This window comes from Pleurodeles waltl, chromosome 4_2 (genome assembly GCF_031143425.1).
Source record: "Pleurodeles waltl isolate 20211129_DDA chromosome 4_2, aPleWal1.hap1.20221129, whole genome shotgun sequence".
NCBI lineage: Eukaryota > Metazoa > Chordata > Amphibia > Caudata > Salamandridae > Pleurodeles > Pleurodeles waltl.
In genome coordinates, this window is record NC_090443.1 from 62,461,852 (window position 1) to 62,482,523 (window position 20,672).

The 20,672-nt window shown below is 45.7% G+C and overlaps 1 protein-coding gene across 1 annotated transcript in view; it reads left to right on the forward strand.

Moving 5' to 3' along the window:
- The window catches only part of LOC138292221 (keratin, type II cytoskeletal 80-like), a 56,606-nt gene extending 37,893 nt beyond the window's left edge, over window positions 1-18,713 (forward strand). Inside the window, exons 5-9 of the mRNA XM_069230665.1 lie at window positions 5,955-6,119; window positions 6,810-6,935; window positions 7,997-8,217; window positions 16,496-16,542; window positions 16,654-18,713. Of these exons, the coding sequence (XP_069086766.1) occupies window positions 5,955-6,119; window positions 6,810-6,935; window positions 7,997-8,217; window positions 16,496-16,542; window positions 16,654-16,760 (666 nt within the window). The 3' untranslated portion in view covers window positions 16,761-18,713. The remainder of the gene's footprint in view (window positions 1-5,954; window positions 6,120-6,809; window positions 6,936-7,996; window positions 8,218-16,495; window positions 16,543-16,653) is intronic.
- Window positions 18,714-20,672: the final 1,959 nt, after the last annotated feature.

Here is a 20,672-nt window from a genome sequence, read left to right on the forward strand (position 1 = left end):
TAACTTAGAAGGCAATGTGTAAAGTATTTGTGCAATAAATCATACAATACCACCATATAGCACCACAAAAATACACCACACAGTGTTTAGAAAAATATATAATATTTATCAGGATAATTGTAGGTCAAAAAGAATAAAGTTGCAATGGAAAATTGTAGAAATATCACAGAGAAGTGATATAAAGTGTCTTAAGTCTTTAGAATGTAACAAAAGTCTCTTTCAAGCACAAGTACCTGGTTAGGAGTGGAAAAATCTCCTCAGAGGGCCACAAGAGAAGAGGTGCGTGGAAAAAGGGTGTGTGCGTCGATTTCTCCCCAGCACACACGGACTTGCGTCGTTATTTTCCACGCGGGGAAGTCAGGCATCGTTTTCCGGCGCGTGGACAGTCTCTTTCTGTGGATCGCGGGGATTACCAGATGTCCCGGGTCTGTGCGTGGATTCTCCTGCTTGTTCTCCGGCTGTGCGTCGATCTGCGGGGCTGCGCGTCGAATTTACGAACTCACGGCAGGCGTCGCGTCGATTTCTCCTCTAGACTTCGATCTGCGGGGCTGCGCGTTGAAATTATGATCTCACGGCAGGCGTCGCGTCGATTTCTCCTCTAGAGGTCGGGCGGCGTTGTCCTTGCGAGGCCGTGCGTCGGATCTTCGATCGTCCCAAGAGCGTCGCGTCGATCAGCGTCGGTGTGCGGCGTTTTTCTCGCCGCGAAACAAGCTGTGCGTCGAAATTTTCGGCGCACGGAGCGTCCAAGTAAAAGAGAGAAGTCTTTTTGGTCCTGAGACTTCAGGGAACAGGAGGCAAGCTCTATCCAAGCCCTTGGAGAGCACTTTCACAGCCAGACAAGAGTTCAGCAAGGCAGCAGGGCAACAGCAAGGCAGCAGTCCTTTGTAGAAAGCAGACAGGTGAGTCCTTTGAGCAGCCAGGCAGTTCTTCTTGGCAGGATGTAGTTTCTGGTTCAGGGTTCTTCTCCAGCAAGTGTCTGATGGGGTAGGGCAGAGGCCCTGTTTTATACCCAAATGTGCCTTTGAAGTGGGGGAGACTTCAAAGAGTGGCTAAGAAGTGCACCAGGTCCCCTTTCAGTTTATTCCTGTCTGCCAGGGTCCCAGTAGGGGGTGTGGCAGTCCTTTGTGTGAGAGCAGGCCCTCCACCCTCCCAGCCCAGGAAGACCCATTCAAAATGCAGATGTATGCAAGTGAGGCTGAGTACCCTGTGTTTGGGGTGTGTCTGAGTGAATGCACAAGGAGCTGTCAACCAAGCCCAGCCAGACGTGGATTGTAAGGCACAGAAGGATTTAAGTGCAAAGAAATGCTCACTTTCTAAAAGTGGCATTTCTAGAATAGTAATATTAAATCCGACTTCACCAGTCAGTAGGACTTTGTATTACCATTCTGGCCATACTAAATATGACCTCCCTGCTCCTTTCAGATCAGCAGCTGCCACTTCAACAGTGTATGAGGGCAGCCCTAATGTTAGCCTATGAAGGGAGCAGGCCTCTCAGTAGTGTGAAAACGAATTTAGGAGTTTTACACTACCAGGACATATAACTACACAGGTACATGTCCTGCCTTTTACCTACACAGCACCCTGCCCTAGGGGTTACCTAGGGCACACCTTAAGGGTGACTTATATGTAGAAAAAGGGGAGTTCTAGGCTTGGCAAGTACTTTTCAATGCCAAGTCGAGGTGGCAGTGAAACTGCACACCCAGGCCTTGCAATGGCAGGCCTGAGACAAGGAAAAAGGGGCTACTTAAGTGGGTGGCACAACCAGTGCTGCAGGCCCACTAGTAGCATTTAATTTACCAGCCCTATGCACATAAAGTGCACCTTACTAGGGACTTATAAGCAGATTAATAGTTCAATCAGGTATGATTCCAGGTTACCATGTTTTAAGGGAGAGAGCATATGCACTTTAGCACTGGTTAGCAGTGGTAAAGTGCGCAGAGTCTATAAACCAGCAAAAACAGTGTCCAAAAAAATGGAGGGAGGCAGGCAAAAAGTTAGGGGTGACTACCCTAAGGCTGTCAGGTCTAACAGGAACCTGTGTCGATTTCACAGAAACTGGGGTTAGATTAGTAGAGGTCCTAGGGAGCTCAGTGGATGAAGTGGGAGAAGTGAAGTCACTATCGTGCATGGGTAGGGTGGTATCTGCGAGAATTATTTGCTTTTTTTTTTTTTTCAATTTATAAAGATTTATTGAAATCTAAACATCCCTAAAAAGAGTATGAAACAAGTCCGTCTTATCAAGAATCTTCAGACTTGCACATCCTTGTAGAATCACAATCCCACTAGGCCTCAAAGCACTAGACACCAGCAAAGCAGATCCAAAGCAAGAGCATCAATCCAGGCCTCCACCCAGCAAGCATTTACACTGAGGACATCCCCAACATAGATCTTACATCATGCATTTCTGTTCACCTTCTCCAACTTGTGTCCTATATCATGCATTCACCCAGGACTTCTCAAACATAAGTCTGGTACCATATGTCATCTCTGCAACATATGTCCAATACCAAGCATCCTACTGCAATTTCTCAAGACTGTGCCTTGTACCATGATCAGCAACTTCTCTTACATGAGTTCTCTAACAAGCATTTCCTTTGCATTGTAACCAACACCTTGCACCATGCACCCTCAATATCTCCTAAATACGTTCGGAACCCCCTAAAAACGTATGAAACACACGTACTGCACCATCCATCCTTCCTGCAACATCTCCCTGTTTTAGAATTGTACCATGCCCCCCCATCTGCAATTTGCAAAGACAAATCCTGTACCATGCATCCCGTCTGTGTTTATTCCTTCATAAGTCCTGCACCCCAAGCAACTTTTCCAACAAAACACTAGCACACACCCCATCGGGAACTTCTCCAACATAAGTCCTGCATCATCACTCCCTTACAACTTCTCCAAAATAGATTCCCTGCCATGCACTACTTCAGCAGCTTCCCCTACGTCTGTCCTGTCCTATGCATCCCCACAACAAAGTTTACAACAAAGGCCTTGTACCGTCCATGCCCTCACAACTTCTTTAACATACGTCATGTACCAATTATCCCTTCAGCAACTTCTCTAACATAAGCCCTGTACCATACATCCTCTCTTTAACTTCTGCAACATAAATTGTGTACCATGCACCCCTCCAGCATCTTCTCCAAAACGAGTCCTGTGCCATGCATTCTCCAGTAGCTTTTCAAAAATAGATATTTTGCCACACAGCCAGTCAGCAGCGGCTCAACCCAGGGATCTTCACTCCAGGAGCCCTGTGCAAATCTCCTCGAACCTGTGAGGGCATGTGCCAAGCATCTGCTAGACAGAATCAAAAAGCCAGGCATTTTCCACCGTCAGTACTCCTTATCCAGATTATTCCCTAACAGCAGAACAAACAACGAAAAAAGGAGCTCTGTGCTGAGCACCTCCCGCTCAAGAGTCCTCCGCCTATTATGTGCATCAAAAAGATGACCAACTATAGGGACGATTTACTAACATTTGCACAAACAAACAAACATTGTGCAACTTTGTATTTACAACTTGTTGGCCAATGGCATAATGGGCCACATAAATGCAAATAAGAGGGTGCACATGTGACATTGAAAGCCCTTTTGCCCTGCACCAAGGCACAAAGGCTACAGAACAGACTTTAGTACTCGTGGCATACCCTCGAGCACTCTTGCATATTCTAACAGATGTCTTCGCTTGGGTAAAATGCTTGATATTGGAACTTTCATGATTGTTACGCTTATTCCACATCGAAAAAACTTATCACCCACCCAAATTTTTGCCCATTGTTTTTGCCTGTTTTCATTTGTCGTTAGTATTCCGTGCTGTGGTATTTGACGCTACTTTGCCTGACTTTAGCAGGTATGAATTTTCATTGATCGGGTATTTGCACAGCCCTCGCCGGTATTGCCCACTTTGCGCCCGTGCTATGTTGCATAATGTGATTTAGAGATGCGCTAATGGATATTTTCAGTTCAAAAACTTTTTTTTTTTTTTTGCGTGAAAGCTGACTGACACCATAATTTGTGTCACGCATCGACGTGAATACACCTGAACAAAACATCAGTGGCCCAAGTACCCCAAATCCAGTAATGTGCTGAATCAAGCATCCCATCCCAAATGGACTATAACATGCACCATTGAATCAATGCATTTGCCCCACCCAGTAATTCTGAGCCCAGCAACACACCCCTTGGATGAACTTTTACCAGTTGCATCCTCCTCTCTCGTACCTCAGTTTTACACTCACACTGCCCCCATTGATCTCCGTCGAGCAGGCAACCCTACCTGCCGTGAGCAGTACAAGTGAGACCGAGCAAACTTCCGGTGTTTACCAAAGATTTAAAATGTCCGGCGAATAATAGAGAACCTTCTCTCAGGAATGAAATCTTTCAGCGCCTTGAACCGGCCAAGAAATGCCAGACAAGCACAGCCCGGCGCGCTGTTCATCATTCAGAACTCAAAAGTGTTGAGATAAGCACGTTTATATGAAGACAACTGGTGTTATTGTAAGGACTAGTGAATAGGGCACACGAGGGGGAAAAGGAGGGAATGATCGGAGCCCGAGCTAGTGGAAGCGCCAAAGAGAGAAGGTGGCACAGAATGAGTGGTATGAGGGAAATAAAATGAGGTGCAGGGAGTGACAAAGAGAAAGGTTAGCAGCATAGAGTAAAAGGGGAGAGAGAAACTGACTGGTATAAAAGGGTAAGTGAGGTTCCGGTCGGAGCTGTAAAGTGAGAAACAGAAAGGAACAGATCGACAGTGGTCATAGTGGTCAAAGGTAGGGGAATTTAGAATTTACATCACGAAAATACGGACTGAATATGTTTGAGGGAGAATATTGCAAAAAGGAATATGTAGAGAGTGAGAAGTAAGATGAGAAAAATAAAATACCACCGGTTGCATTCGTGATGAAGCCACACCACTGACCTCCTCACAGATTTGGAGATTGTGCGTCCCAATCCCAACTAGGCCGACTCAGCTTCCGTCCTTTTAAAAACGGTTAATTGAGCGCCAAGAAAATGGCTTGAACATACATCCTCTCTTTACAGAGCCGAGAAATGGAAGAAGTGCGATATTATTATTAATGTTGTTGTTTGGTTGCTGTTAGTATTATTACTATTCATGCCATTATTATTGTTGTTGTTATGGCACTGAAGGGATCATATACCCTCCCTACTAGGAAACAATACAAATGAGACAGTTCAGTAAAACACATACCAGGGACGGCCAGACAGAGAAGATGGATTTTACATCCACTCTAGAATATCTCGACCTAGACTCGAGCTGAGTGCAGGTGTTCAAGAATAGTGCACCACAGAAAGTGGCACCTGCGTCTCTTTTGGTCACCCAGGCTAGCAGAATTGGAGGCACTCAGGTAATGTTTATAGATATGGCAGCACTGATCTTTGTATGGTCTCCTAGGCATTTGGGTTTCATGCCAATGGCCATGGGGGAACAGATGCACATAGTGGTGCCTGGTAAGAAAAAGAAAGCAAGAGAAAAATGAAAAGATGCGGAAGGGTTGTACAGTGACGATGAAAAGAGCACAAGAATAGAGAGAAATAAAAAGAGAAATAACTGAAGGAGAAAAGGAGAAGAAGAGGGGCGACCCTATTGGAAAAAAAGGGAGGGAAAAAAGGGAGGAATCACTTGAAGAGGTATTGAAAGAAAATAAATATATCGAGGTGTGTTGCATAAAGAGTGCGAGCAATGAGAAGGCACGTAGCCACCACACCGCCCTTGTTCTGGAATTTGCGTGACTCCTGATGCAGTAATACCTCATGTGGGAATGCCAGTGGCGCTCAGAATAAGGTACAAAGAGGGAGGGAATGTAAGACTTACTCAAATACTAATTTCTGCATCCGTGCTGTTTCTGAAACGCCTGCCCTCAGTTGGACAACCCCTTTCCCCGTAGGACAGATCTTGGGCCTCATAGCTTCTACTTTTCCATGTTTAAGGAGCTCGAGGAGCTGATGAATGAAGTCAAAGACATCTCTGTGACCGTGGAGATGGACACCGGGTGTCCCGTGAACCTGGAGCACATTGTGCAGGAAGTGAGAGAGCAGTATGAGCTTCTGGCCATCAAGAGCAAAGAAGAAGCCGAGGCCTTCTCGAGACGCAAGGTAAAGTATGAGATGAGACCTATATGTAAACAGCGGGAGAGGTATACTGCAGCCACAGAACGAAACAGAAAGGGTAAGGCCGTGCTTGTATTAAAAAAAAAAAATTAAAAGCAAAGTGACGAGCACCAGAGAAGAACACTATTCAGGTCTGCCCATTTTGAGTCCTTCAGACACAACCACAGAGGCACATAACAACAGAGAATGAAGAAGCAGGTGAAACAGAACAGGCATCAAATAGGGTCAAATGAGTAGGAAAAGTGACAACATGCATCCTTTAACTTCCCAATGACATCATAGTGTTGACCACTTGCACCACCCTTAGCCTCTCATCACATCACCATTTACTCTTGAGGTTCTAGGTGGAGACCAAGAAGTAGAGACTACAAACATCAAGAAGTGTCTTAAAGCTCTCTGTTTATGTTTCTGCCATCATGTCCATTGACATCAGGGCTAGCAAAAGCAAAGTCAGTGGTACAAAAGGACAAGTCAGGAAGAGAAACAGCAATCCCCCATAGCTCTGATTGGTATCCATGTGAAACAGTAATGAACAAAAGAAATAAGGGAAGGAGGATAGCTGCATGTAAGATGACACTTAGGCCAGTTGTCTTTACAAGAAGCTGTTTGTTTTGTGGGTGGTTGCTTTTTTTTGATCCAAACAGTGATTTTTATTCTCTGGAATCTCCTGAGCAGCTGGATGATCAGGCAGCAAAAGCCCGGAAATGTGGGAGTGATCTGCTGTGCAGCAGAGGCGCCATCGCAGATCTGAATATCAATATCCAAAAGATGAGGTCAGAAATCTTGACTCTTCAGAATCAGGTGAGTTTGTATGCTTGTGAGAGGGTGTGGTGGACATTCAAAAGTCAGACCCTCAAACTGGAGGTCCACAAATCCTAAGCAGGGATCTGAAAATTAATATGTAGGGGTCCTACAATCTACACCTGAAAACAGACTTTCAACAGAATGAGAACTCTGAAGTTCAAAGAGGCTTTCGGGTTAAGATCCTCTAAGTGTTTCACTTCACTGTAAACTTCTTTTCTGATCGCTCCCTTTTGTGATCTTTCTTGTTGGAGAGACCACATTGGTCAGTATACAGAATTCCAGAGTGCCTACTTACAAAATGTTCTGGCAGCGCAAGGTAAACTCCCGCCCAGCTGTATTCCTTCATTACTGCCTTCCACATACAATGGAAACTAGATACGATGGAAAATTGCCATTCTATTTATGTGATAATACCCTGGGGAGGAGAAACCTGCCTTGGAAAAAAGTTCCAAATCTGCAGATGGGGGTGGTGGATTTGCATTTACGGACCATTTCGTCTTTGGGACAGGATTTCTTGCTTTTGTCACACATATGCAGTGTGTGCTCATCCTCTACAAGCCTGCCCTGACAGCTTCCGGTTCGTAGCGATGTTTAAATAAGCACCTGCTTTCTGTGGCCTTAATGTAAAAATTAGAAAGTCCCAGGTGAAAGCAGTGGTGCAAGGGCACAATAGTTACAAAAAAGTATATTTGGCAAGAGTTAGTCACTAAAGAAAGTCTTCACTTGGCCAACAGCTCCCTTCTGGCACCAGAGTTCTAAAAAGAGACAGTGCAGAAATATATAGGTTATTAAATGAAATTCCCAAATTCTCATAAAATTTATGAACGTATCCATGGTACAAGAACCATCTATTAACTTCCACACAGAGGCCCGAAGCCAAAAGTAAATGAGGACATTTCCAAAACCAAAAAAAACTGTAGATCAAAAGAGTCCTACACTTCAAAGGTGAAAAGTCTTTCAAACTGTGTGTAAAAATCTTACATGTAGAAATGTGATGTACATTGAGACGTGCTTCCCCACCACAAGTAAAACTGTGCCTTGTTTCCATCTCCTGCTAGAGCATGCACCTGGAGAATGCTCTGGCCGATACTACGGGTGATGGACATCGTGCCGTCAAAGACGCCAGCGCCAAGCAGTCTGAGGTCGAAGTGGCTCTGCAGAAGGCCAGGGAGGACATGGCTCGTCAGCTGCTTGAGTTCAAGGAGCTGATGAACGTCAAGTTGTCACTTGACATGGAGATAGCCACTTATAAGAAACTTCTGGAAGGAGAGGAAAGCAGGTAAACTACAGCATTTTGTGTCAAATAGGGGTGATCTTCATTTGGGGTGAGGAATTCGAGGTAATCTGGAGACTGTGGTACTTAATTTCAAAGAGAGAGCTACCCCTCCCTTAATAATTCATCATATATTTATAAAGAAGCTGAGCAATCCTTATTTCATTGACCAGTTTGCGAAAAGGATATCCTTTGCAGGTTGAAGCACTTATGCAAACTTGGGAAGGTTTACCAGACACATAAATGCTCATAACTATTCTCTAATAACATTTTAATGGACATTCATTTATAGAACACCTTACATCTTTATGAGAAGATTTATCATCAGGCTACAGTCCCCTTGACAGAAAATACAAAGCTGTCTCTTTATCTCACAATGTATAAAAGTAGGCACCGTGTATCTCCTCTCCCTCACCATGCGATGTTTGACGGGAGGTAGACCTGGGGTGAAAGTTCTGTCCTCGAAAAGGCAGCAAAAGTTGCCTGTTTTTGTTGCTGCTTAGATAAAAGGAATACCAGGTACATTATTGTTAGTTACGTTTTTCAAGCCCAGGAAATTATTTTGTGATCACAAGACTTCTGATAAATATATGTTTTATTAAGTTAATTCCAATGAAATTCATATTATATAAGAGTTCGATATACTTGAGTGCCTGTCTGAGTGATAATCCGCCTCTTGGTGAGGTAATCGATTCAGGTTGGTGAGACAGCTCTCTTGCTGATAAATTAATACAGTTGTTAAAATACGGACTCCAATGATGTCTGGTTAATAAATGTGAGAATAATGGTAAGGACTTTCTTGTCTTTCCCTTAACACCAAAAGCTCCTTAGCAGGTGTAGCCGGAAGCCTTTCACTCACAAAGCATGTCGTGCGAAGGCACATCCGGGCCTAATTCGGGAGGCCTACCTTCTAATCGTGACTTTAGTTCAAGCACTGGAACGTGAATGAGATTGACTGAAGTTCTGCGCGGCCATTTAATTTAAAGCTATTACTGCTTGCACACAGTTCTCAGTTAGGAAGGGACACACACTGGCCAGTTTTTTCAGCATACCCAATCAATTTGCTGGGTTTGAATAGGACAGCAAAGAGGTCCGGGCACCAAAGTGAAAGTGCCCCCCATTAGTGAATTAGAAAGCTAAAAAACGCGGCTCATGTTGCAAATTGGGCGGTCTTGAATATTTAAAGACAGACACTGTACGAGTTTTGCAAGGTATGGACCAGTGCGTGTATTTGAGCTTGCTGCTAGCACTATTGTTTTAACTATAAGGAAATCAACAGTAAAAAAAAAACAGCCCAGCAGACCACAAGCAGTCAAATAAGCATTGGCAAAGCCAATCGGTCTCGCCTATACAAGAGCTATTGGCTTTTGCAATGTGTTTTGCCATATTGTACACCAGTGTGGCTGCTGCTCAGCATGGCTAAAACTTAGTAGTGTGGAGTGTCAGAGTGGAGTGGGGGAGTAGAGTGTCGTAGAGTGGATTTGTTGAAATGTCATAAAGTGGAGTAGGAGGAGTAGAGTGTCGTAGAGTTGAGTAGACTGGAGTAGAGTTCTGTGGTTCAGTGGCAGAGAGTGTTGTAGAGTGGGGTAGAAAATGGAGGAGTGGGTTGGAGTAGATTGAGGTAGTGTGGTGGATTGGTTTGGAGTAGAGTGGGGTGGATTGAGTGGGGTAGATTGATGTGAGGTGGATTGGAGTGGGGTGGATTGAAATGGGATGAGGTGAATTGGATTGGGGTGGATTTGAGTGGGGTGGATTAGATTGGATTGGGGCAGGGTTCTTCAAACTGGGGGGCAGGCCCCCCTAGGGGGGCCTCAACCGATCCGAGGGGGGGCACCAGGCTCGGGCCAAAAGAAGCATTACACAGATAACAGTGTTGTTTTAAGCAGAAACATGTTATTGCATTTTTTAAAGGTACCAGTACTTAATTGCAATATTTAAATATGTCTAGACATATTTAAACATTGCCATCTTTATAAAATATTTGTGAAAATTCTGAGGGGGGCCAAATGATTTTTATTTTTCAACCGGGGGGGGGGGGGGGGCAAGGCATGGAAAAGTTCGGAGACATTGGATTGGGGTGAGTGGTTTGGATTTAAGTTATATTGCTGGGGTAGGGTGGATTGGATTGGGCGGGGTGGTTTTGATTGGAGTGGGGTGGATTAGATGGGACTGGAGTTGAGGTGGATTGGATTGGAATGGGTAGATTGGATTCACTGGATTGGAGTTGGGTGGGTTGGACTGGAGTGGGGTGGATAGGATTGGAGTGGGGTGGATGGACTGGGGTGGACTTGATTGGAGTGGATTGGATTGGCTTAGAGTGGGGTGGATTGGATTGGAGTGGGGTGGATTGGAGTGGGTTTGCTGGATGGGTTTGAGTGGGGTGGATTGGATTGGGATTAAGTGGATGGGCTGGAGTAGAGTGTGCTGGATTGGAGTGAGTGGGAAAGATCGGAATGGGGTGGAGTGGACTGGAGTGTGGTGGATTGAAATGGGGTTGGGTGTGTTGGATAGGGGTGGATTGGAGTAGGTTGGATTGCACTGAGGTGGAGTGGATTGGAGTGCAGTGGGACGGATTGGATTGCAGTTAGGTGGACTGTATTAGGGTGGGGTACATTGGAGTAGGTTGGACTGGAGTGAAGTGGATTGGAGTGAAGTGGGGTGGGGTGGGTTGGAGTGGCATAGGCTGGCTGGATTGGACTGATATAGACTGAACTGGGATAGGGTGGGCTAGATTAGGGTAGAATGGGGTGGACTGGAGTGGAATGGGTGGGTTGGAGTGGCGTGGTTTGGACTGAAGTTGAGTGGGGTGGACTGGAGGGGGGACTGGATTGGAGTGGGGTGGATTGGTTTGGGGTGAGTTGGATTGGGGTGAGTTGGATTGGGGTGGGGTTGGGTGGGGTGAATTGGCCTGGGTGGATTGCATTAAGATGAGGTTGATTGGATTGGTGTGGGGTGGGCTGGTGTGGGTGGACAGGATTGGGGTGGATCAGATTGGGGTGTATATGATTGGGGTGGTGGAGAGTGGAGTGGATTGGAGTGAGGTGTAATGGATTGAATGGAGCGGATTAGGGTGGGTGGGGTGGATTGAATTGAGTGTGGTTGATTGGATAGAGGTGGGATGGATTGAATAGGGGTGGGGTGGACTGGATTGGGGTGGGTAGATTGAAGTGGGGTGGGGTGGATTGGAGTGGATTGTGGTGGATTGGACTGGAGTGGGGTAGATTGGACTGGAGTGAGGTAGATTGGATTGAGTGGTGTGGGTTGGATTGGACTGGATTGGGGTGGATTGATTTGGTGTGGGAGTATTGGATTGGTGTGGGGTGGGTTGATTGGAGAGAGGTGGACTGGATAGAAGTGGGGTAGATTAAGGTGGTTTGGAGTGGAGTGGATTGAACTGGAGTAGGGTGGATTGTACTGGAGTGGGTTGGACAGGGGTGGTATGGCTGGATTGGACTGGAGAGAGGTGGATTGGATTGGAGTAGTGTGGGTTTGTTTGGAGTGGGGTGGGGTGGAGTGGAGTAGGGCGGGTTGGATTGGAGAAGGGTGGTTGGATTGGGGCGGTTAAATTGGGGTGGGATGGATTGGAGTGGGGTGGGATGAACTGGAGTGGGGTGGATTGGACTGGAGTGCGTGGGGTGGATCGGACTGGATTGGGGTGGAATGGACTGGAGTGGGGTGGATTGGATTGGAGTGGATTGGATTGTAGTAGGGTGTATTGGATTGGGATGAGGTGTATTGGGTTGGAGTGGGGTAAATTGGACTGGGGTGGATTGGGATAGATTGGATTGGAGTGGGGTGGACTGGAATGTTGTAGGGTGTACTGGATTGGAGTGGTGTGGATTGTGGCAGATTTGAGTGGGGTGAATTGGGTTTGAGTTGGGTGGATTGGATTGTGGTGAGGTGAGGTCGATTGGATTGGAGTGGGACAAATTGTTTTGGACTGGAGTGTTTTTTTTGGGACTGGAGTGGGGCAGGGTAAAGTGATGTAGGTTAAAGTGGGGCAGGTTGTTTTGAATTAAAGTGGGGCAGATTGAAGTGGGGCAGATTGCAATGGATTGGAGTGGGGCAATTTGTTTTGTATTGAAGGGAGGCAGAATGTTTTGGAATGGAGTGGGCAGATTGCTTTGGTTTGGAGTAGGGTAGAGTGTTTTGGATTGGAGTGGGGCACATTGTTTTGGATTGGAATGGGACAGATTGGATTGGGACATATTGCTTTGGATTGGAGTGGGCACACTGGAGTGGGGCAGATTGTATTAGGGTGGATTGAGTGGAGGGATTGGGTTGGTGTGGGAAGGATTGGATAGGGGCGGGTGGATTGGATGGGAGCGGGTGGATTGGAGTGTGGTGAATTGTGATGGAGTGAGTGGATTGGATTTGGCTCAGGTGGATTGGATTGGAGTGGGGTGTATTTTTGTGGATTGGAGTGAAGCAGATTGGAGTGAGACAGATTGGAGTGGGACAGACAGTTTTGGAGTGGAGTGGAGTGGGGTATACTGGAGTGGGCAGATTGGTTTTGGGCAGATTGTTTTGGATTGGAGTGGGGAAGACTGGAGTCAGGAGGAATAGAGTGGAACCTTTTTTTTTGGATTGGAGTGGGGCAGATTGGAGTGAGGCAGATTGTTTTGGATTAAAGTTGGGCACATTGGAGTGAGGTGGACTGGAGTGGGGCAGATTGTTTTGGATTGGAGAGGGGCACATTGCAGTAGGGCAGATTGTTTTGGATTGGAGTGCAGCAGATTGCAGTGGTGCAGACTGTTTTGGTTTGGGCCAGATTGGAGTGGGGCAGATTGTTTTGTATTGGAGTGGGGCAGATTATTTTGTATTGGATTGGGTCTGATGGGAGCGGGCATATTGTTTTGGATTGGAGTAGAGTGGGTTGGACTAGATTGAGGTAAGTGGTTTGGATTGGAATGGGGGGATTGGGGTGGATGGTAGTGGGGCGGTTTAGAGTGGGGAGGATTAGGATGTACTGCATGATTATGTGTTAAAGCATCATTTCATAATAAAGAAATAATGTTGCATTGCAATATTTCATACAAGATAATCTTTTGAGAAGAATGCCCACAAGCAAAAAACAAAATAAAATATGAGTGGAAAGTGAGAAAAGGTGACTTTGCAAAATAAAATAAATTTAGCTATAAAAAAAGAAATCTTTGCAATTTTGGGTGTCCTGCTGGGCACTTTATTGCCAGTCAGAACCCGTTTGTTTGCAGAGCACTAGAAGTTAAAAAGAACAAAATAGTACCTCGATCACGTTGGGAGCAGTGGACGGGCACTAATTACATTGAATCAATCAGTGCCTGGTCCCTGCGCCACAGAGAGGAACGGAAATGATGCCAGGCCTGAAGTAGATGAATTATGAGGCTGTAAAGAAGAGTGCCATGCAAGTCAACAAATGGTGAGTGACAGTTGGGCTCCAAGCTCTTTACTGTACAGAACAGAGTCTCGCAAGCGAGACGTATGCGCTATCACATGAACTTGCAGGCTCGAACCTAAAAAACGGCCCACACAGTGACCTGTCAGAGCAGCCCGTTGGGCACTGCTTCATTCTCCTATAGGATAGTCTTACCCTGCCAATATTCAGATGCACCCATTCACACTCAAGTCTATGTACATTTATCAAATGAGTATTATGGAAATGGCAAAAGTGCCCATGAAGGATTGCCAGTTTTGTTCTGTGTTCTGAATGTCACTGAAGAATAGAACTGAGGCATGAGGCAATAATGTGATTTATCCAGGACATACAGCGTGGTCAGTTGAGGGACCATGGTCTACATCTCAGATGATCACTAGAAACTGAAGCCCAACCCGCCCAGCTGCAGGAAGAGTCTAGTGTAGCAGTGTTGCCACCTTATGAGTTAGAGAATCTACGCTAAGCGCAGACAGTCCATTTGTTTCATTGACATCTCCTCCTGTCTGGGCCCCAATGCATAGCATCACTGACAGCTGCAGGTGACTCGTTTCACAATGCTTGTTCCCATTAGCAGAGCTAGCCTTAGGGTGTTAGATTCTCCGTACAGACGAAGATCACATTGAAGGGCAGACCACCTATCACTGGTATTTTTAACCACAGAACAATGTGTATGTAGGTCGTGTGTCTTGTGAGGGGAAAAATAAAATGAGTCATTGTGGTGGAAGGGGCAGAGCGATCAGTTCACCCTCAATTTACCTGATACAATTTTCTCACTCGTCGCCAGCCTTAATCCACTGCACCTCAGTGAGTCAGCCGGCACTCCTCCCACTTTCCCCTGCCCATCCCTTTCCAAAACCGGGGTGGTGAGGTCGGAAGGAGGGAGGCGAGGAGGCCGAGGTGGGGATGAACTTTCATCATCACCACAGACAGTCTTAGATAAGATTCTCGGTTCACAGTCTGCCAGCCCGCTTACTCTCTAGCCTTGCAAATTCCTGTGGTGAAGAAGGTAAAATGTTACAGCAAGCAGGGCTCGGCGCGAGGTATGAGCAGTGCGGGAAGCTGCCCAAGGCCCCGCACGCAGGCCACCATCTTGGGGCCCCACAACCAGACACCACAGCGAGGCCACGGGGGGACAACTCTCACACCTTCATCCCTTTATGAGCTGTAAGAGGTGCTTGTAGGTGGCTGAGCGGGATTCCCCGCAACCCAGCAGGGGCAGGTTCAGGGGCATCTATTGAGATGCTAACAGCTCTGAATATGTCATGCTGGATGAAAATTAAAGGAGCTCCGCAAATTCCCTTATTGCCTGGGGCTCCAAAAATCCGATGACTGTTCCATGACAGAATGGCAGAGTTCCAGGAAGCTTGTGCTTTCAAAGGGTGTAACTACCAGATACTACCAGCCGTAGTCTTTCCAGCCTCTGTCTGTAGGTATTTCATAAAGGTTACAGTAAAACTTCAGTGTATACCCAGAAAATAATAATAGCATAAAGATACCTCTGGTTCTAAGGTGGGTGGATCTAATGGCTACTGGGGCACGCTGTTGTCTCTTACAGCTGCGGAGACCCCTTCAGAGTGATGCAAAAGTCGTCTCATCCCATGAAACATGCCTCTAACACCTTCAATGAAACATCTAGACCAGTGACACCCTTGTCAGTCAGGGAGTGATGTCTATTCCACTACCAGTGACAGCTCCAGTCTTATGTGACATCTTTCAGTGTAAGGACAAAGGGAAACAGAAGTCTGGCGGGCCGTATGGTCAGCTACAGATCCCCAAACACCCTAACCGCGTCCAGGCTGCCAAATTGAAAGTTGCTTCTCGCTTAATGGATATATTCCACTTGAAGTGAGTCTCATGCCAATGGCAAGAACCACTTGAGGAAGGAATACAGTGGTGACAGGTCTGTAATTCCATAGCAATCATACTGTTCCTTGTGTTATTTCCGAAATACCCAGAAGCAGGGGCCCCTCCTTGGGAATAAGCTAAGTTATGTATACTAGCAGCTGGGAGTTTCTGTCACTGGCAGGGAACCTGTATACTTCTTCTGTTCGAGACTGGCACTGTTGACATGTCTGATCAGGATAGCACTGATATCCCTTATAATGGAGGCTGTGGACAGCCTGAGAAAGGGCAGAGCCGCCACTGTGATTCTGGACATTGTTGTGTCTGCTTCACAGGTCTTACTGAAGGTGGCAATTCTGCCATATGGAAAATTTTCTGGGCGGTATACGATGCAGAAAAGAAAAAACGAGGCCCATTAGCCCCCTCGTTTCAGTGACGCGTACACATCTTACTATAACGCCCCCCTCCGCATAAATAGCTCTCTCAGTCAGTACAATATGTCGCTTGTGGTTACAGAAACACCTTCACTGTAACAAAACACTTGTCTCTATATGATAGACTCTTTAAATTTTCACGCACATGGAAACACACGGTCTCTTGGGAGGCAACAAGTGTTTATTGTTACCCTTGATGGGAAGAAGCTTGTATCGTCCTCCTCCAGATGCATGCCATACACCCCTGAGGTGAATGTCACACCAAAGAGCTAATCCTGACAGACATGAACCTAATGACATCAAAGACACATCACGTCATAGGAAGCATCAATCACACCCTGCTATGTGCCCCATATCCCCTGTGAGACATCTCTCATGCATCATTTTTATCATAAGCATGTGTACCCCAATGTTAGCAAATACCCAAGACACTGAGAGAAGAAATAAAACACATTCACACAAGAGTGAGCGCATGGAGTGATTGGAATGCATCATTGGATGACAATGGCTGCTCGCTTATGTGGCCTGAATATCTGAGGCTAATGTAAGTGTCTCAAAGAGCTCCTCATATCGATCTGATTCTCTTTTGCTGTAGGATCCAGATTTCACCAGCAACGGTGGTCAGCATACAGTCTCGCCCATGTAAGTATTTACTGGTCTAACACTACCAACAATAGTCCAATTCTGTGTTGCTCACCTTTCTACATTGGTTCTGCTTGGTGAGGAGTAGTAACACTTTTTCTCCTCCATCAGCTTTCACAGGTCGCTCATCAGAGTGGGCCGGGTCTACTGCCTCACAGACCAGGCAGCAGAAGAAGAAACGCTCCCAGAGCATGTTGATCAGGCCCCAGTACAAGTGATGTAGTCTTGGGACCCGAGGCTTCGATCGCTACACGTTCTTGAAGAACTCTGATATCCCGCTACAGAAATGAGAGCAAGCATGAACTAACATCTTGAGTAAAAGTCAACTTTGGGTCCGGATTGGGACGTCTTGAATGAGAAGGCATAACGCAGGAGGCCAGATTTACAAGTTCCTTGCACCACCGGAGCATCACTTTTTGTGATGCTGCGGTGGCGCTGCGCAGTACACCACATTTACAAGGAGGCGCTAAGTCACATTTGTAGCTTAACACCACCTTGTAAATATGGGTGTCTCCGACACAGTTTTCTGTGGCAGAAGGGCATGCAGTGGGTGTTGCTGTGGGGGTTCTACTGCAACACCCATTGATTTTAAATCTGCCCCAGATCTATAACAATTCTGAAATCTGTGGCAGTGCCAAAAACGAACCCCACCCGTGGGGTGGTGTTAGCTTGGCACAACAAGGAGAAATACTTTTATTCCTCCTCATTTTTACTTTTTCCATGTGTGCTGCATTCTGCAGCACACATAGAAAGTGCAAAATGCCATGAATAATTGTTTATGTGCAGGAAGGGGCACCTCCCTGCACATAAACAATCATTCAAAAATGACAGGTACTTCTATGTATGCTGCATTCTGCAGTACACACAAAAGTGCCAAATTGCCATTGTAGTTTTTTTTTTTTGTTATTTACTTTCCAGTGCAAAAATTGTTTTGCACTAGACATATGCCTAAAAGTAACGTTTACTTAGTGTCAAGGGGGAATTACATGGGTGGTACATAGGTGCTCGCATACAACCACCCATGTTTTTTGACTCAAGCCATATCTACTAAGATTTTGAGACAGGGTTTTGTGTCAAAAATTCAAGTCACTTGAAAGTAGGCATTCAAAGGAGACGTTTTCATTTCTGTTTTCTTTTCCAACTTTGTAGGTGTGCTGCACTATACAACACACATACAGAGTAGAAAACGTTTTAAAGTTGTCTAGGCATAGCATTTTGTAATGGAAGGTAACCCTTCCAATACTACACAACCTATGCTGGACTCACACACATACCCTTGCACTGTGCTGCAAATGTGTGTGCGTGGTGCTCGGTAGCAAAATTCTGCACCGTCTAGGGAGAGGACAGTTCCATATGTCTGTAGATATGGCATTCTCCTGCTCTCCTCCTCACTCAATGCAGCACATCATTTCTGGCTAGTGCACTGTGTTGCTGGTTTTCATCACTTTTGAGATCTAACCCAGCGCAAAATGGTTGTAAATCTGTCCCTTAGTGCATTGTTTGCAGCCTCCTCTTCAGTCTTGCCACACTCAGTACACAATACGAACACTAATGGTGAAAAAATCTATACATAGCTCTATCTTTGGTAATAGATTTTTGTTTTAGAGAAAAAAATAGCTTTTTTTCAGACTTAGACGTGCGTGATTGTCTTCCATGCGTGCTTTGGACACTTGGGGTAGATGGGTCAGATGTGACAAAACCCAAAGCATTGGACGTTTGCTTACCTGTGGCAGCGCAAGGACAATCTACGTGAACATATGAGACTTTTAAACCTACAACCTTTAAAGTAACCTACTCAGTGTAGGGCCAGCAGTTAGGTAGCTTCAGACGGAGTTTTGAAAATTCTGAAATTATAAACTGAATTGGAAATATATATCTTGTATTCTTACAACGAGGACGCTCTTGCAAAAATAAATTCATGCGGGATTACAATTTTTTAAAGCTATTTGTATTTATAAAGTAGGCTTAGGGAAATTGCAATTGCTCATACATAACTCAGTCTTAGCTGTTATATTATTTCTGGTTTCCATGTATAGAAATGTATTTATACTCAAGCTTAGGAGCGGATTTGTAACGCAGGCTCTAGGAAAAACTCTGCCAAACGCGGGCGCCACCATTTATTTATTAAGGTGTATGTGAAAATGTGAAACAAATACACATATTTACAATTAGTTTTTAGCGTCGCTCTTTTATTATCTGTAATCATTTCAAAGTTTACTGCTGCCAGGGGGAGCGGACTGGAAAAAGTACCCTGCAAGGTGGATCCAAAGGATGTCTGTTTCACGCATGCCACCTGACAGCACTTCCCCATAAGGACTCTGGGCCTTCTCTGGTTCCTGAGGCAGGGTCCTCATTGGGTATGTGGTGCGTGTCTCCTCTGTGTATTCCTGCAATCAATGTAGGACTCGTGACAGCAGGGCTTCCTACTGGATGACTGACCTGCGTAGGACTTTTAACAGCAGTGTGCCCATTGCGCGTCTGTTTTGCAGGATTCCGAATGAAAGTGTGGAAGATCGGATGTCTGCTCAGGTGTACTTTGTAACAGCAGTGTGCCTTCCTGCCATTTGTTCCATGTATGTCTCCCAAAAGCTGACTCCTCAGTCCTCGATACCCCGTGTTCCCTTAGGATGGAAGGATCCAAGTATGGCTATAAAAGGCACGGTCCTCTTGGATGCGCCTTGAATCAATGTTCCTATTAAATGTGAGGCATTTTTAGCCTTCTGTCTGGTCCATACTTACTTCCAGAAACAGTTTTTCCACTGGATGAATGATCCCTGCCTGCCTTTTAATGCTGTGTTCCCATTGGGTGTCATATCCCTCTATGTTCCATTATTCTTGCTTCCCATTGGATGCATGATCCACTTTTATCTTCCTTTATCTGTTTTGTTTTGTCATTGTCAATACCATTCATGAATGATCTATGATGCGGTGCTTCCCTTAAGTGCCTGGTCCGTGGCTGCCAGCCTTTGGCCAAACGTGCAGTTAGTTGGTCTGTGAGACTCTTTGCCAGCTCCGTGTGCGTGTGTGTGTGTGTGCGTGCGTGCGAGTGTGTATGCGAATGTGTGTATGTTTGTGTGCGTGAGTATGTGTAGCAGATGCACACGCTAAATGAGCCATCATCACGCAACCGCAGAATTTTGGCTTTTCCTGAGCGGTGAATGACCTCCAGTTATAGGATGTGCGACCTTGTTCTTTCTCCTGCCAGGTTGAATGCCTTAAATTTGCCTTTTCAGTCTCCCCGACACGGCGCTTGTGTTCAAATAAAATGCACACATCTTGCTAATAAATGAAGATTCGGCCTCACAGTTTGTCAAGTAAATGTGTCTTTACCAAACGTCTGCAGGTGCAACTTGGCATTCAGGACCCAAAGAAACTCTTCAGTGCAATTTGACAGAATCTAATTACAACCTCACTCAGCTCTTAAGTAAACATACTAACTTATAAAACTGACATGCATCCTCTACCGTCGAAACTCAGATTACCTTGGGCAGCTCAAACAGCTGTACTTTTATTCAAAGCAATCACCTACATTGTCGCTAATATGCTAACCGCCACAACAAAACTGTCTTTCAGTCAAGCAAGCCAGTTACGTGCAAATCCATCTCAGGATTGCCATCCATTCATTACAAAGCACAGTCTTTCTTTGAGCGAGATCACTTTTTTTTTTACTCTTCGAGATCCAGAGTCCACAGACGAGACCGGTGGCAAACACAAGTCGTAGCAGGTCTAATTTCAAAGTCCAGTTTGTTCAGAAGGTGGTGCCGGGGTGCTTAGCACAAACAAAGATGGCCTCCTTAGAATGAAAACACGCTGGTCTCACACACAATAAAGGCAACTGTTGAAACGCACTCTCACATTTTAACCTTGACCCTGATGCACTACCAGTGGCAGTCCATTCTCGCTGCTCACAAGAACGTCCACATGAAGCAGCGCGCCCAACATGACGATCACGTGATATTATTAGTAAACCCTTAGCAACGAGGGGCGGGTCCCTGAAAGGTCTGCAGACTGAGGCCCATATTTATACTTTTTGACGCTAAACTGCGCTAACGCAGTTTAGCGTCAAAAAATTTAGCGCCGTCTAACGCCATTCTGAAGCGCCATGCGGGCGCCGTATTTATGGAATGGCG